Source organism: Lethenteron reissneri, chromosome 29 (assembly GCF_015708825.2).
Source record: "Lethenteron reissneri isolate LAM-NWPU_2019-01 chromosome 29, ASM1570882v1, whole genome shotgun sequence".
NCBI classification, from domain to species: Eukaryota; Metazoa; Chordata; class Hyperoartia; order Petromyzontiformes; family Petromyzontidae; genus Lethenteron; species Lethenteron reissneri.
The window spans coordinates 14952170-14970758 of record NC_083807.1 but is presented as its reverse complement, the minus strand read 5'-3'; the positions used below and the strand labels follow the sequence as shown (position 1 = coordinate 14970758).

At 45.9% G+C, this 18589-nt stretch overlaps 1 protein-coding gene across 3 annotated transcripts in view; it reads left to right on the top strand.

Annotated features, from left to right (window-relative positions):
• LOC133349287 (plectin-like) overlaps positions 1 to 18589 on the top strand; it is a 40285-nt gene that overhangs the window by 5033 nt on the left and 16663 nt on the right. For all 3 annotated transcript variants that reach the window (XM_061562666.1, XM_061562667.1, XM_061562665.1), the window contains exons 4-8: positions 3339 to 3416; positions 7041 to 7202; positions 8166 to 8270; positions 11709 to 11804; positions 16230 to 16343. In XM_061562666.1, the coding sequence (XP_061418650.1) occupies positions 3339 to 3416; positions 7041 to 7202; positions 8166 to 8270; positions 11709 to 11804; positions 16230 to 16343 (555 nt within the window). The remainder of the gene's footprint in view (positions 1 to 3338; positions 3417 to 7040; positions 7203 to 8165; positions 8271 to 11708; positions 11805 to 16229; positions 16344 to 18589) is intronic.

Genomic DNA, 18589 nt, shown 5'->3' with positions numbered 1-18589 from the left:
GCCCCCGGTGCCCTTTAGTGTGGCCCCCGACAATACACGACACGTGACAACTCCCCCCCCCCACCCCCCATCATTGTGCTGCTGTCAAACCTCACAATGGTTGCAAATGTTCGGCGGCTCTCGCACTAATGATGTCTTATCGGCGAAATGGGCCACCCCTCTGAAAATTAGCAAAGAAGACTGGCCTAATGCAACTCTTGACCTCACGTTGTCTACGCGTGTAACAACTAAGAACAGGATGCTAAGATGTTGCGAACACACTTCATCACTCTGTGGTCGTGAATGATGGTAATATGATGATGATAATATTGTTGTGGTGTTGGAAGGATGACATTAATAATGACGAGGTTTTAAAAGGAGGATTGCCACTAATTATCGGCATTTTAACAAAATGGAATTCGTAGAACATGTGTTGAGAGGCTCAAGCGGAGAGAGGTTACTTAACACAACGGCAGGAATAATCTGTGGCGCAGAAAACCATGAGATGGGCCACAAGGAATGTGGAATGTGGATGGATGACATCAGAGAATGGTCACCATCATAGCATTATGAAGAGAGTGAGGGGAAAGGGGAAGTTGGAAGAATATGCCAAACGTTAGGATGACGAAGACTGAAACTGATGACAATGATGAGGATAATGAAAGCGATGAATGTGTGATGTGTTGTGGATGTGTATGCTGTTGGTGTATGGCTTTCTTATGGTGCCAACTGACCTCTCCACTCTGGATGATACACGATCGGCAGTTGTATGTAGCTGCATCCCTTTGTTCGTTAGTAGCCTCTCCCTACTGTTTATGCAGTGATAGCTTTAATTTAAGCTCTACCCCAAATGGATATCCCAAAGTCGTGGTTCAGCTGCGGGAACAGTGGTGTAGTGATTTGAGCACTATGGACCCAGCCAACCTGAGTGATTTCCAGCCAAGGCTAATGTTAGTGGCGAGTGACATCTGAACCAGTCTTGTATCCCCCACTTCACCGACAACAAAGGCAAATATCGTCTGTATAGCCTTACCAGACTATTGGGCCAAGTGCTGTTAGCAAGCACGGCACACAAGGGTGTTGGGTGGCCATCACCACGGCCAGCAGCCTTTTTATTCCGAGTAACGATGTTTACACACTTCACCAGGCTGAGTCGACCTAGGAGAGGCCCAGGATCGGTTCAGATAATCGTCAATGGTGTTGGCCATGAATGGGAACCAAACCCGGGTCGCCATAACACGCTAACCGCTATACTGCCACTCCCCACTTCACCAACTTGCACTTGCTGACCGACCTCTTAATGAAATGCTGACTTACACGAGATCGGCGGTTGTGTAACGAAAACATCCCTATGTTTTTGTTGCAGCCTCGCAGTTACTGCGGTGACATTTTTTAAATGTAAGCTCTACCCCAAATCACCCTTCTCAAAGTCCTGGCTCAGCTGTGCGGTGGGTGCAGGGCGTAGGATGTTGAGACAGAGGGGATTTGCATTGCATGGCTTAACTTTGACAATATTGCATTCACGCCCCAGGCCAAAATATTGTTGTCGGTGGAGAAAAAAATACGTTTGGCAGCGCAAAGCCTGAAATAGTTTAATGCTCTGATAACACAAACATGCGTGCATGTTGTTCGGGCAAAATCACAGCTTCTTTGTCGGTGAAAAAGTGCATCCGTATTCGGATGCGCTTTTCACTGTTACGTGTAAAACCCCGTTGAATCATGACACGGGCTCTCAAGAAATGCAAGCGATGAACGAATCCTGTTTTACTCTAGCGCGTATATATAGCTCTGCGATGTGTTTTCGGATCATACTGTCGTTTGGTGCGATGTCCGACGTTTCATGTCCTGAAGAAGCTCCCAGCATGTGGAGCGAAACGTCGGGCATCTTGTCAAACAACATGCAATATGGGCCTGGAAACACGTCGGAGGTCCGTACAGCTTTCACTGTGTTGAAATAAATAAAGTGAGAGTAACTCGCATGTTTTTATGAATAAAGGAACCTCCAGTATGACGCACATTAAACTCGGGTACGATGCTTCATTCCACTAATGTTTTGCAAAGGGGGGATTTGGACGCCTCAGGAAATGCTTGAGCAATGCATCTAGCAGAAGCCCTATTACGTATAAGACCGTGAACCCCGGCCTTAAATATTTGCTTAATTAGAACTTTCAGCTTTGTCAGGCCTGCATGATAGTGGCATATCAATGTGGGACATTTTAACCTCCAAAGTTTGGCAAAAGCTAATTTTCCAGCTTGAAAAGTCAAACGCATTGGAGCTATCGTTGCTTATCTGATAAATGATGAACACTATGATGACACAGCATGCTCCTAAATCCAATTTGTATGGAATGACATTTCCTTAATAAGCCAAATTTTGTACATTGCCCTTAATATTTGGCTATATTAATTTCATTATTGTTGACAAATTTATTGTTTACCTATATATTTGCATCCTCTGAAAATGTGTGTTTATTGACATTTAAAATGGGATGAAATATGTATAGATTGAATGTGAATGTTAAGCAACATATATTATGCATTGCCATCTGCTAAATGTCCAAACTAGTTACTATGTATTAGAATGATTTGCTCAATGATATGATGGCTGTGTACAAATTGGTATAATGATTGTGCAGTGGTTAGCTTACTGCACGATGAACCCGGCGACCTTAGTTCGATTCCTCGCCATGGCTAACATCAGTGGCGAGTGATATCTGATTCGCTCCTGGGTCACCCCCCCTTCATCAACCCTAGCTGATCAGTGTTATGAACTACAAAACTATTTAAACTATGTTGTGGTTTACCAGGTAAGGCCCGCTGAGCTATATAGATTTTTTTCAGAAGCCACCTGGCCACAAATGATAGCTCAACGAAGTGGCTAATCATGTGGAAATGTATAGCAGCCAAAGACTCGCACGTTGCAAGTCTTTGGCTTAAGCGCACGTTGATTCTAAATGTGGAGGGAAAAATCGGAGGACACTGAGACAAATCCACGCGACTACGGTGAGAAACATTTAAATTTTAAATATACAGACGTCAGGGTTGGGAATGAACCCATGTACACCTGCATACCAGCCAAGGGAGTTAACATCTCGCACCAATCAGTCCCCTTGATCGATACAGTGTGGGGGAGGCCTTCATCCAGCTGTGAATTGAAAACGGAGCGAACATCTACATTTACCTTTTAATAACGATACTACAACTTCACTCAGGAAAGCCTTCCTGAGACTTATGGATTTTTTGGGCAGTAAATTATGATTATTATTGATGGGCAATGCAAGTGCCGTTTTAAAAGGGCTAAGTAGGAAATATCCTTTCATGTTGTTAACATGTTATAATTGTTTTTTTATCATCACCAGAATGATATCTCGCAATACCACAAGATGTGCTACGGTGAACACCTTGGCGTGCTGTACCAACACTACCAGATTCTGCTCGTAAGTCTCTGCTTGATAATAAACTCTGAAAACACATCGTGGTATTGAACATGTCTAACATTACAGTATAGCAATACCCCGATTTACGTCACTCCCTTTTACGTCATTTCACAATACGTCGTCCATGGGTGGAGTTTGGGGAACATTTATCAATTTATTTTCAGTTCGTTACAATTGTAAAGATGACTATGACGCAATTGTCCTGGGAAGGTTTTCTTTATTATGGAGACACGTGCACACACTCGGACAGGCGGAGACCACACTGCAACAAGCCCCGCGCATTTCCCTTATATACGGTCTGTGGACATGCCTCCATTCTCGAACCTTCTCGCTGGTTCTAGACCGCTCCTTCTACCAGAAGACTCTCCTGTCCTCTTACGTCACCTAGCCACGCTCCTATTCTCGATCATTCCCGTGGCCACCAGTCCATTAACACTGCAGGCTGACTACCCTGTCATTACCTCCCGTTGCCACTAGTCCATTCGCACTGCAGGCTGACTACCCTGTCATTACCTCCCGTGGCCACTAGTCTTCTCGCACCGCAGGCTGACTCCCCCTGTCACTACCTCCCGTGGCCACCAGTCCACTCACACTGCAGGCTGACTCGACTGTCATTACACAATTAAGATGTAAAAATAACTAATTATATGTACCCGCGGTTCCTAATGTGAAGTACAAAGCGAATCCTTGCCCCCACCCCCCCAAGTATAGAAGTCAGATTCCGACTATGAAGTCGTAACTTTATTAACACCGCTACCCCATTCGCGTTGCTTCAACCCCCCACACACTCACGTCGCTCACAGCATTGTCCGTCCTTTCTCGTAATCCGTCACCTCTTAGCCTTCACCTCCACCACCACCATCCACCCACTCACCACCCACTACTACTACCACCACCACCCACTGCTACCATCACTACCACCACCAACTACTACTACCACTACCTGGTCAATCGCTTCGATTGATATCATTTAAATATTCGTCGTCGCACCTTTCAGGAACGCATCCCCCGATGTAAACCGGGGCTGCACTAAATTACCGTGCCAGTTGTATCAATCTGCTAGGGCAGCGGTTGGCAACCTACGGCTCCGGAGGAGAATGCAGCCCTTTAAGGACAATTATTTATTTATAATGGACCAAACCGGCCTCCTAGTATCCATCACGTGCATTCGAAAAAATGGCTCTTCTTGTTACTTTGGCTGCCGGACCACACCTGCGCTTGGCTTATTCATTAAAAAGTGAGGGAGCTAATGATTCAGCCCAGTTGTGATGCAAAAGACTTGATGCGATTGAATGCAATAATCAATATCATTTTATTGATATTGCGGTGGCTGTAGCAGCCTCCGGTGTCCGGGTCCCGAGAAGCCATTACTTGCAACTTACAGCATACACATCGAAACGTCATGATAACTTGCACGCGTGGTGTGCAGCTTGCATCGTGAGTTAAGAATTCAATATTAATCGATGCATCGGTTTATTCCTACGGATTAAGTCAATGCTGTTTTTGTTTAAATGAACTGGATAGCCAGCTATGCTTATGACCTTACATAATCCAAAATATAGCATTTATTTTTATGAGATCAGTGCGACCCTTTCGAGAGTAGCATATTGATATCAACGTGGAAACCCTCTCGAGTAGATTAACATTCGCTTTGATCACAGGGCATCGGCATAACCGTGGGTTGTCGTGACCTTGTAATGTTGCATTCTGTGGCATTTTTGACCGCATTTCGCAAGTTTCCAGTTTGACCACCGTTGCGTTACTGACTGCATGGGCAGTGCAAACAGGATTAGGGTGAGGGTAAAGTCGGAACACGTTAGCACGGCGTTCACGTGCACGTGTCTAAATATACTCGGCGTTGAATGACGCCTCGGTTGACATAGATACTTTTTTAAGGTCGCAATGCAGTGCAGTATAACGTGCATCGGATTGTGTGTGCGTGTATGTGTTGAGAATCGATCTTCTTCATTGTTTAAATTGTGTTTGGAATGCAATCGTGTCACCAACGGCTGTTAAATTCCCAAGTAGACAATCAGTATCATAATATAACACAGCATGCACTATAAGCAGTGGGGGAAGCATCGGTAGGCTTGGTTATCACAACAGTAGCGCTATTAGCCTAGTGACCCGAGTTTGATTCATGGCCATGGCTAAAATTAGTACCGAGTGATATCCGTACCCATCTTTGCTCCACCCACCCCTTTCATGCACCCACATTGACCAGCGTGGCGAGGTATGGTTAAACAACCCGCAAGGCCGACAGGGTGGCCTTCATTCAGCAGTGGACTGACAAAACACTTTATACAATATCACACAAACATGTGCAAGTACAAGGAAAACAGAAAAAAATCCTGCATAGATATCTCCTAAAGAATCGTTGTTATTATTATTTATATGAATATTTCATACAAAGACTCCTATTCAAAGCAGCCTTTCTTCAAATATGCGTCACCATAATTATCCCGGGCTACTCAAGCATTGCAACTTGCTTTCACGCACACGCTGGATATCTGCTGTGTGCTTGTGTGTTGTGTGTGTGTGCACGCGCGGTGTGTACAAATGTGTACCGATAAGACTGTAATTCAAGGCATTTACGCAGGAATCCTGATTCATTGGTGGCGGGTTTTCGTCATTTGTTTTGGTGAGAATCTTGTCCCCCAGACTATTCTGGCATCAGCCGGTGGGGTAGTTATGTTTGCTGCATTCCACTCTATCCATGCTATTGTTGATTCTGTGATGAACGGTAACCTCTCGCACAGTTTGTGCTGGTGGCGTATGGAGCGAGCGAGCATAGTCAAAAAAAAACAAAAAAATGAGACGGTGTTTTTGTTGTTGTTGTTGTATGTTGTTATTGTTTTGTTAGGCATCTGCATCCCATGGGGCTTTTGCCAATACCTTTTGATCTACCTGCCTTTCAATGACAGAAGACGGTAGTTGTTTGGCACACCTGTCGCGTGGAATTTTAAATGGCCCTCCCACTTGGATTACTCTGTGGGTGGGTGCAGTGTTTTTTTCTTAAACCATAGTCTACACCAGGGGTCGGCAACCTACGGCTCCGGAGCCGCATGCGGCTCTTTACGGGCTGCTTCTTGACGATATGTACGTATGTACAGTATGTACTCAGATGCATTGCGGCTCTTGAAATACTGAATTTTGTACCGAATTGGAAAGAAATGGCTCTTCTTGTTATTTTGGTTGCCGACCCCTGGTCTACACGTTGCCATTGCTTTAGAACTGTTCCGCTAACTTGGCATTACACCCACAACATTTATGTACGGATCCCTTCTTTCCACATGACCTAAACCGTCTGGCTAATAAATGTTTTTTTGTGTGTGTGAAATGGGCTCAAGTCGTGGGTATTGTTCATCGTGTCACGTGCTTCAAGTGTGTTCCAATGCATTGCACGTTCGACAGCCACGTCGTTATTTACACAGCTGACACATTTGAAGGGGTCTTAATAACTGTTATGGTGGGGTGGTGTTACAGTGATGAGTGCGCTTCGCTGTGAACCCAGCCACCAGAGTTAGATGCCCAACCGTGGAGATACCCACAAAAGTCACAATCTCTGCCACCAGCAGCCAGACTGCGCGATGTTGCCCACTCTCTCTCTCTGTAACTTGCCAGGTCTCGTCCGAGCGGCGGCTCCAGAACCTGGAGTGTTTGAGGGTACTGGTCACGCACGCCACGGAGCAGTTGATGCATCTCAACGAGCAGGAGGAGGCGGAGCTGTCGTTCGACTGGAGCGACCAAAACCCCGACATGGGTGCCAAGAGAGATGCCCACGCTGTCAGTGACACGGGGGGACACGTGGGGACACGTGGGGAAGTGGAGAGATGCATTTGTAGTCTGTTCTCCGAAAACGAGTGTTTTCATGAACGCCAATTTGATATATCGCATGAATGTATTAGGGAACACATTTTATATATGCATAAAACGCAGTTTCGAAATGGATATAACGCGATTGAGTGAACGGAACTACGTTGCGTGAGGATGAATGAGCGGGTTGTACGTTTGACTCGGCAGCATCGCACAAGGTGGGATGCTGCTGGATGCTTCTAGATGCTACCCATGTGCACCTCAGTCTTTGTTCAGCCTGCGTATGCATCTCACGTGTTATCGCGGGCTGTGCTTGACCCTCGATTGTTTATTATAACGCGATTATTCTACATGGTGTTCTTCGGGAACACAGCTACCGCATTATAGGAGAACAAGACTGTCTTTCTAAAGGGGTTAAAATGTACATCGCCCTGATGGTGGGACGCACTGCTTATGAAGCACAGCTTTGCCTCGGCTTTCCCACGTGTTTTCTTCCAGTAGCACAACCAACTGTGTCGGGCACAGTCTCCGATGTTTCGCTCCATGTGCCAGGAGCTTCTTCTGTTCCTACAGAGCGAAACGTCAGACAGTATGCCATTCGGCACATGGTACAACCTGAAAAAAAACATCATCAGAGGGCTATGCAGCAAAAAACCTACGCGCAGTGCCTCGCATAGAAATTATAAATGAACGATATGTTTCTTTTTGCTTGACAATGTTTTTGTAAGCTAAACCTGAATGGGAAAAAGTCAAATAGTTATTTTGTAAGAATGGGGATATCCGGCCAACAGAACTGAAAACTGTGCACAACCAAATGTGGCTGCTCCTCCTGCAGGCTTATTGACGGCTGGAATCGTCAACCGCTGCCGCAGTATACAGCTTCAGAAAGTGGGGCATTTAGGCTCATGCAACTTTAATGTTTCTCGGACGAAGGTGCTGATGAAGGACTTGGAGAAAATGGAACTGACGTTGAATCAAATCCACAAGCACGGAGAGCACTGGCTTCAGCAGGGCCACCCAGCTGGGAAGACTATCGAGGTGAGCAAAGATGCGTGTATGTATGTTGAACTTCTCTCGCACCGTACGTAGCCACCCGTGCTCATCGGAGGTGCTAATGATGCGGAGAAAGTGCAACTGGAAAAGTTAACCGATGACCTTTAGACACAGCTGCATGCAAGGGGACACTAGGACTTTCTCGACAGCTTGGAATTTGGGAATGGAACTTGGCAAGAACGTATCATGGATGCAATCGGGATAGGTGGGGTGGGGAGGGCAGGATCGTTGGAGTGACACTCAGAGGTTGGCGATTAAGAGGTAGACCTGAAGTGAGGTTGCAGGATACTATGAGAGCAGAATTTCAAGGTTGGGTGTCAACTTTACAACAACTCCAGGATCTATCAGCAGGAAGGAAGTGATGGTGATGTGTGATGGCATTGACAGCATCTTGACCACAGGTGACCTTGACCCTTATGATACTATCAATATCTGGCACAGCTGTCCAGTTGTTCACCTCCACTGCATATAATAACGTGCGGTAACAATCCCGGAATACGGTAGATGCTGCATGTAAGCACGCCTATTCTAAGCACAGTTCTCATAGAAGCAACATGTGCTTATACGAGCACACTTCGGATATAAGTGTAGGGGTTGTTACGGGGAGAAAGGCGGACAGAAACACAAGGGTGTCTGCACCCACACACGGGTGTCTACATCCACGTCCGCATCGGTTAACCCTGGGGGGCCATGGGGGCGCTGTGATCCCCCATAGCCCCACCCCTCGGAGAGGATTCCTATAAAAGGCGGGGAGCCAGAGGGCTCGGGGCCAGTGTGTTAGAAGCTTCCGAGTGAAGACTGAAAACCGGCAGAATAGGCCCTGGAACTCCCCTGGCTCGCTGTCCTTGTCAGGGCCGAGCAGGGTAAGCCAGTGGCGTGGCCCCAAGAGCTCCAGGACCGCTGCTCTTGTAAGAGCACGGCCTGGTTAGATGGGTGCCGGGATCCGTGCTTGACCAGGGCCGGATCAGATAGCCTCCCCTAGCACTCATAGCGGAGGACTGGGAATAGGACAGTCGGAGAATAGTGCTAGGGGTGTCCCCATTGAGTACGGGTGAAGGGGCCATTACCCCTTCAAGTATTGTTACCGCCTTTTGGTTAAATAAAAGAGTGTGCCTCAACTACGTCGTCTGTCTCCCTGAGAACTCACTACATAAGCACAACTGGTCTAGCTCCAAAGGAACGTGTTTAAATCCAGCTTCAACTGCATTACTAAAGATTGGGATGTTTTTAAAAGAGCATGTTGATCAGTGAGCTTGTTTCTCTGAGGCAGTTGATACTCTTAAAAGTCACTGGTGTAATTGGGAAGAGTAATTTTGGGAGTTCATTGACATTTATTATAAACACTGTTTGCTGGGTTACTCTAACTTCCACGTGTTGTTTTTGTTGTTATTGTTGCCACTGGGAAAGTGGCTCATCATGGGACAGTATGGCCAGAATGCTGACAACTCAGCCAATGCACTGCCAAATATACCGTTAATGGAGTCACCATACAACTCTGACATATCAGTGTGGAAAATTGCAGCAACCGCTACCAGTGATCGATATGAAGAAGAGTGTTTCAGACACTTTTGTACAACTACTGAAAGGTGTAGATCGCGTACATGTTAACCCATACAGTTCACTCGCATTCATCTACAGGGAACTTGAGTTTTCAGGTCCATACGGCGTACAGCCGTGTCAATACGGGCAAAAAAAATATATTTGTTTGTGTTTCTCCCTTGTGATGGGACTTTGTAGGATGTTCATTGATATTTATAAGGGCATGGGGTGACCAATAAGGTCTGAATTGGTCTGTAATAAGGTAGGACACTGGTAAGGGGTTGACAGGTTTGAGATAGCAATGTGCAACAAAAGTGTCGGTGACGATACCACAATGAAGTTTCTCCCTGCATCATTCGTTTAATGAACTGCAATACATTAACGGAACCCCCCTTAGGATAGAGTACAGGAGTAATAATAATGACAGATCTTTGTAAATCCGTGACTAGATGAAGGCTTGCCCCACTCTGTGTCGGTCATGGCGGTTGTTTGGTTTCTGTCACCATGTTGGTCAGTGGGGATTAAATTCAAACCATTCAACTAAACTATTTTTATTTAACCAGGTAAGGCCCACTGAGCTATGTAGCTCTTTTTCAGAGGCAACCTGGCCACAAATGATAGCTCAACGAAGTGGCTTATCATGTGGAAATTTACAGCAGCCAAATACTCTAACTGCAGGTTGATTCTAAATGCGGAGGGAAGAACCGAAGGACCCAGAGAAAAATCCACGCGACCATGGGGAAAGAGACACGCAAACTACAAATTTTCATGCAGGCGTCAGGGTCAGGATCAAACCCACGAACTCCTGTATACCAGGCGAGATAGTTAACATCTCGGCACCGTGGATTAGCGGAGGGACAACCCAGAATCGGTTTAGATGTAACTCGCCACGAACATTAATCATGGATGGGAAGTCCACTTGGATCTCGGGGATCACAAAGCATGGTGCTAACCACTGTACCACGACTCATCTAGTGGTGTACAATATGAGTACCTCCAGGCTGAGATTGATCGCTTGGAATGAAATTTGCAGGATTGACGTGTAAACCTCCACAACCACAGTACAACATCATATATCCAAATGTCACGTATACGCTCTGAACAATTATCTGGCACACCCAGTACAGTATTTGTGCACGGTGCAACTGTCATTTCATATAAATACTCTGACCTTTCCATGCACATTCGTCTGTCCTTAATCTCGCGTACATTCACTCACTTCTAAAGTAGAGTCGAGCAGTTTCTCACGTTAAAAGCAGTTTGCTCTTTATTTCTGTCCAGTAACCTATTGTGCGTAGTTTAACAAGCATTTTTCATCGATGTTAGCATATCCAAAACTTTTTAACATATCTGCCTATACCTCAGTCCGTCGGCAGTCGGATAACCCAACATGGAGTCCGATATTTCGAAGCCACTGGAGCTTATATACTCTCAAATCTATATTGAAAACTAATTTCTTTTGTAATGTTTTTTTTGCGTGTTTCGTTTGTTGTCCTCCCACACACCTCCGATTAGCACGGATGGGCTACATGCAGCGCGAAAGAAGTTCAACGCACATGCGTCAATGTGCACTGCCGTTTTACCTTAACCCGTCACCGAGAGGCGACGTGAGTGCATCAACGCTGCTCTGCGTGAATTTAGGGCATGGAGTTCCACGTAAAAACTGCACCGCAGTGAGTGGGCTGTGAAGTCGTCTGCCTCCTGTCGGGCAAACCCCCTCTGTGATAAACATGTCAGCTGCTATGGCATAGAGTTGTGTTGTGTCGTCGTGTGAGGATTGTGCAGAATTACCCCCCCCCCCCCACACCGTGGATCTGCTACTAACGACTGCTCGCCTGCGGTGGCACGCTACCACTGTGACCCGCTTGACCTGTGCCCTCCCAGGCCCTCCTGGCGGTGCTGCAGGTGCAGTGGGGCTGGGTGCTGCAGCTATGCCTCTGCGTGGGGAAGCATCTCCTGGAGAACACCGCTTACTTTCAGGTGGCGCATTGCACCAGGGCACTTCCACGTGTGTTTCCTCTTACGCAGGAGGGCGTCGATTCGATCCCGACCCAGACGACGCCTGTTGTATTTTTTGGGTTTGTGTGTTCTCTCTTTCCCCGTGGTTGCGTAGAATTTCCTCCGGTTTTTTGCAACCACGTTTCGAATCAATGTGCGTTTCGAGTATTTGGCTGCGATAAATTTCCACGTGATAAGCCACTTCTTCACTGAACTATCATTTGTGGTCAGGACGCTTTTCAAAATAGAGCTATACAGTTCATTCAGTAGGCCTTACCTGCTAAAATAAAACTTGTTTAGTTTAAGTTTAGTTTACTAACGATTTTTGTAATCACACAGTATAATCACGACTCCAAGAGAGAGCACCAGACCAAATATGCAATGCAAGACTCGGTCCGTGTCTGTGTAGAGTCACTCACAGAGATATATACACACGTTAAATAATGTCCACGTCTGCCCAAAGTTGCAGGAAGTACCGTGCAGCCAGGATTGGTCTCGTGAGATGTAACTCCAACCCATTCATGGTTTTGTACCATCCGTTTTACACTCACTGGACCGTCATCATCGTTTCTCCGCAACAGCCATCGATTATTCATAGAAGCGTGAAAAGGCTGCTTACTTTGACTTTGAAAGTCAGCGAATTAGGGCCATAATTCAGATGGCAATAAATTGTCCACCTGTCCGAATGAGAAAGGAAATGCTCATAAAATACTCTAGTGTCTCTCAGACAAAACGAACTCCTTCCTTCACGTTGGGATAGCGATGGTGCATTCAGTCTCAAGCGTGTGTCAAAGCTATGGCAATTGTATTTAAGTCGCATCTTTTTTAAACATAAGAGAAATGCCCTCAAAATGACACCCCATGTAGATGTAGTGGTGATACGCGCTGGCAGGAGGGATCGTGAGGCAGCGCGTGGTGATTGGTTACATCGAGTGGGTGCTCATGTAGTGGTGATACGCGCTGCCAGGAGGGATCGTGAGGCAGCGCGTGGTGATTGGTTACATCGAGTGGGTGCTCACATCGCGGTCCGCATAGGCTCCGCCCCCTCGGGAGCGGAGGGCTATGTAAGGCGATGCGCGCTGGCACTCGGGGAGTTGGTAACCGGTGAAGACAGAAGATGGAGGAAGAGATAGTCCCTGGGACCCCTAGCCCCGCTGCCCTTGTAAGGGCCGGGGTTCTGAGAGGCTCAGAGGCAAGGCCTTGGGATTCACGGTCCGACGCCCTTGTAAGGGCTCGGGCTGTGTAGCCCAGTGGTCGAGACCCGTAGTCTGACAAGAGGGGTCTGATAGCTCCCCGTAGGGAGAGTGTAGCCAGAGAGCCTGAGTCAAGGCAGAGATAGGCACGCGTACCCTACGGGGGAGACTGAGTACGGCCCGAGCCGAGTGCACGTAGGGGTCTGATAGCTCCCCGTGGGGAGAGCATAGCAAGAGAGCCTGAGTCGAGGCAGAGATAGGTGCGCGTACCCCACGGGGAAGACGGAGTACGTGGCCGAGTCAGGCACGTGTGACATAGGTGTTATCTCGGTTGGGACTGTTACGTGTGCAACCGTTGGGAATAAAGAGTGCTGCCCCGTCAACTCGTCTCCCGCCATTATTGAAGATATTACATATATATAATATTATTAGGATGCTTTTTCAAGTTTGCCTAATGTTAAACTATTTAAACTTTTTTTATTCTATCAGATAAGGCCCACTGAACTCTACAGCTCTTTTTAAGATGCGACCTCGCCAGAAAAGATAGTTCAACAAAGTGGCTTATTACATGGAAATGTATAGCACACAAATACTCTAAACATATGTTTCGTAAATGTGGAGGGAAAAACCGGAGGACCCAGGGAAAAATCTATGCCACCACGGGGAGAACAGGAAAACTCCAAATATACAGGCGTCAGGGTCAGGATCGAACTCACAACATCCTATATGCCAAGCGAGGTAGTCAATATCTCACCACGACAGCGAGATGTTGGAACTGCTCACGGGCAACGTGACACAATTGCTCCCTTATTTATTCATATAAAGAGCTAATTACCAGTTCAAAAAAACGTGTAATGTAATAAGCATTGGCCAAACATCGCATTGTGCTCGTACTCATGTTTGATTCGCTGTGGCGTTCTCGTGCCTCGTTCGATGTTGTCAAGCATTTTATGACCTGAAGCATTTTGTGATGTGCAGCATTTAGAGATGCAAGTTTCATGAATGACGATTTGTAAAATAAATTGATTAAAGTAGAACCCCTCTTAACGACCACCCCTGTTCACGACTAATAGCTTAACGATGGGCCTCCATAGAGCCCAACGTATAGTGTATAGTAGTGTAGTGTTTAGTAGTGTAGAGTAGAACCCCTCTTAACGACCACCCCTGTTGTTCTCCATATAGCCCAATGTGTTCGCTTACCGACGATTCCCCTGTTAACGATGGACTGTTGTAGGTACAGTAAATATTAATTAATCCATCAATTAACCATGTTTATTTTTATATTATGTGTGTCTAATGTTGTTCGTATATTTATGTATTAATATCCGTTGTTTAAATATTATTAAGTACGTTTTTTTGGGTGAAAAAGGGTAACTCTCCATGCTATCGGAACGATTTAAGCCTTTACCGTGTATTTCCTATAATCGCTTAACGACCAAATCGCTTAACGACCGGTTTCGTGGAAGCAATTACCATCGTTAAGAGGGGTTCTACTGTACTTAAGAAAAAAATACCTGCAAATTACTCATTTGGGATCCTATGTAACAACATAGCTCCCTGCCGTACTGTGAACACACAGCAAGACCCTCCCGAAACAATCTTGAGGATTTACTGGGTAAACACGCACAATAATAATAACAATGACGAATCTAAAATTGCAAAGGTGCTTTAGTCGATAAGCACAATGTATGGATCAATGGCAGCTGCCGTCTGCAGAATGTGACAGACTGCTTGAGGCTCTGAGGGGAGGCACAAGCTCTGCTGGAAATCTGATGGGGATTTGCAAAACATCGTGGATTATGCAGCTTGGCACAAAACAATGCATCTGCTCATTGATTAAAACCTATCATTGTGCTCGCGATGCACGCGTTGAATTGTGCCATGCAAAAACGGCATTTACAATTCGTACCGATGATTTTGGCAGTGGTGCTTGTAGTCCAATGGAGTGAACAAAGCTATACAAGTGAGACAGAAAAAAACGAGAAACAATGACACAGTAAACATTAGATAAGCACAATGATAAATTTATACATTTAATAGTGGGCTCATTGTTACGTGCATATATTACATTCGTTACAAAATGTAAAATCCGTGAAATATCCAAAATTGTATTTAGATATCCATACTTTTTCATACGGAAGCCATCTCGAATACCTATATGAGTATCATTCGTTCTCAATGTAATTACAGATTACATTACAACATTGGTATGTTGGCTTTGAATCTTTCACAGTGGGCCTAAGTCTGAGTTATGATAACAAAGATTTGAATCTACACTTTGCACCGACTTTGATAACAAGAATAAAAAAGCTACAGATGTTGGCGGGACAGATGAAGGGTTCAAATTGTCAGTATCGACCCCGACACAAACTGTCTCGGCCTGTCCAGTTGTTTTGAATCAACCACACTGCCCTGCATATGTCGTGTGGAACTAAACAGCTCGGGGCACAGTCCCACGTGAAGGACTCAGCCACGGGTCACCAATGGGCTCCGATGTACTCTTTACGTGCTTCGTAGAAATGGCATTTCAAAATTCGTCGCGTGTTGATGGAAGCGCAGCGGTCGATGTGTTATGACGGCGGATGAACGAAGACGTTGGTTAAAATCGACGCATCCGCTCCCGATGCACACATCGAATTTTGTGTACGGGAGAATCAATCGTTATTTTTCGTAACGAATTATATGAAATGCACGTGCGAATATTACATGTACACAAATGGAGTAAATACAGTGGTAAAAACAAGGCAGGACATCATGAGTATCAAATTACCACGACTCTAATCATTTATTTAATTACTTTGGGGGTGGGCAAATAAGTACATGCCTCTATATTATAGTAAACGGAGTAATACTTTATAATGAAATAATGTTCAGTCATTTGTCAAGCCGGTGCTGGATAAAGGCCTCTTCACGCCTTTGAGTCGTGGGGCCATACTCCACCATGCTAGTTAATGTAGTTCGGGGAGGGGGAGGCCCAAGATAGTGTCGGTATCATTCGAATCAGATGTTAGCCTCTTCTGGGAATTAAACTCATGCCACCAAGTTTAATAATTGTGCGCAATCCCCTGTTCTACAATAGAAAGTGTTATTTATCCTGCAATGCAACGATATTAGTCAAATGTATCTTTCATATATTTTTTTACGAGAAATATCATTGAGGAATAAAAAAACAATAACCCCGATGCGCTCTCAATAAAACCTCTTCGAATTTCAGTTTTTCAGAGACGCGCAGGATGCCGAACGTCAGCTTCTGGAGCTGCACGGTCTGATGCAGAAGCAACGTGCCAACTCGCTCGCTGATTACAGAGACGTCAAGAAAACTTCGAAGGTACGCCCATTACCTTACGCAAGACCCACTGAGACTCCCTTGGATGGAGTCGTTGGGGTGGCTGCTATTAAAATAACGTCAATAATATTCGGCCTACTTTCAATCCACTGCTGGATGAAGGCCTCCAAATGCTGTGGGGGTGATTGAACCGTACTTCACCGTGCTGGTCAGCGCGTGCTTGGTGAAGGGAGAAGGCCCACGATGAGTTCAGATATCGCTTGCTGCTGCCGATGTTCATCACGGCCGGGAATTGAACTTTGGTGGCTGGGTTCATTCCAAGGCTGTAATTATAATATATTATAATATATATTGAGGGGGACACATCCCCCCCAATATTCAAATATGCTCAAAATTCCCCCCCCCCCACAATATCGAATCTGTCGTAAAAGGTGACATGATCATATGCAGAGTTGTTTTTCGTTTTTTAAGATGGCTCTAATGGAGTGGGGGATCGAGTTATCGTCGGTCGAGTGGATGCCTCGCGGGGTGTTTTTCGGAAAATTAAAAAAACCTTCGCAGAGGTCTTATTTCCCGATTAATTTTCATGTGATGCTACGAACACAATAGCTCCGAGAAATAAAAGCCAGACGTACAAATTTCCTGAGGCACGTCTGCTGAGGAGGTACGGGGTGGGCGAGGAGGAGGAAGGGGGGGGCGAGGTGGCGGTGTGCCGCACATTTTTTTTTTGGCAAACTCGCGTGTATTCTGTGCCGTGCGTACACTCACAGGCCGGCGGGGATTTCCACGCACGGCTGGAATAAACGCACGCACGCACGCACACTTCAACCCGCATTAAAATGTGTGCCCGCTGATTCCTTCTGTGTGCAATGCGCCCCTGCTTGTGTAATGCTTGAGACGCCCCTGGCCTGCTTTTTTGGCAAGTGCTGTTCGAGTGACGCCTATTTGAAGTAGTTGTTCACTGCTCATGGCGCTCCGCCTCCTGTTAAACGCTAATTTAAGAGAGGGTGGCGGTTTGGGGGGTTTGCTCATTCTCATTATCATCATCAGCTATGATCTATCCACTGGTAGATGAACGCCGTGGCAACCCGGGCCTCATCAGATGTGCTTCTGCGGCCGTCTGGAACGCTCTTCCTTCGGATATTAGGAAGCCACTGGAGCGATGCACTTTTACATCATCTCCATTGACAAACTCATTTCTTTAGAACTAATTTTTGTGCTTATTTTATTGACCAGCCCCCTGTACTTCCGATTAACACGGTTGGCTACATATGGTGCGAAAGAAGCTCAACGTACGTACAGGAACAGGCATGTCTCGCGAGCTCTTGCACACAAGCTTGTCTCACTGCTCCATATGCCACCACTCAGTTGTTAGTCTCGACCACTAGCTCTCATCCCCCCTACCAATGTGGCCTGCCTTAGCCCACTTACTTTTATAAAAAGATTTAATATGCTGTCACTAACTTGTGTTTGTTCTCTTGTCCATGTCTTTCTCTTCCTGTCTCTCGATGTAATTCCAAGCATGCACCGCTCCATGCTTCTTAGCACACCTTCCAAAATATGTTATGTTTTCTTGCTAATGGCCATAAAATCATGTGCTTCTCACGACCGCTGCTGACATGCAATAGGTTCTGCGACGCTTCCCAACATGCGTTTATCCGTGGAAGTATTACCATGAGCGATAATTATTAATAACATTACGCTTCAAGCCACTTCGATGGTATGACACCGCATGCAATCGTGTCATTGTGCGACGTCACAGCACGCGTAATGACGTAATCGAGACAGGAGGTGAGGCACATGCATGGCGTGTAACGTCATCATCCTCAGCCAAATAATCTTTTTTAATATCACAGGTTTTTTTCGCCAAGTTTGGAAAAACCTGTTGTCATATTGCTCAGTTTTCGCGTGCGTAATTTCCTCACAGCAACTAAATTTTTCACTAAAGTTTCATTAAGATTGGATAAGCTTTATGAGAGCCCCCCACCCCTCGCTACAGATGGACATAAAGGAAGACGTGGACAGAGCTACCCCATTGTGTGCATTCAATCTTTATTGGAAAGCGTTTAAAAAAAGCCTTGCCCCTATACTCCTGTACACTCCTCACGTGATCTCTCCTATTATTCTCCATCTCTCTGCCCATCTATCCCGCCTCTCCCTCTCGCTCTCTCTAGATCACACCCCCGGGGTAATCGCTGTGCTCATGCATGTGGGCTGTACGTTGATCACTCACTCGGAAGGATGTATGCCCCTTGTTGTTTGTGCTCTCTGCATTTTTCGTCAAAAAT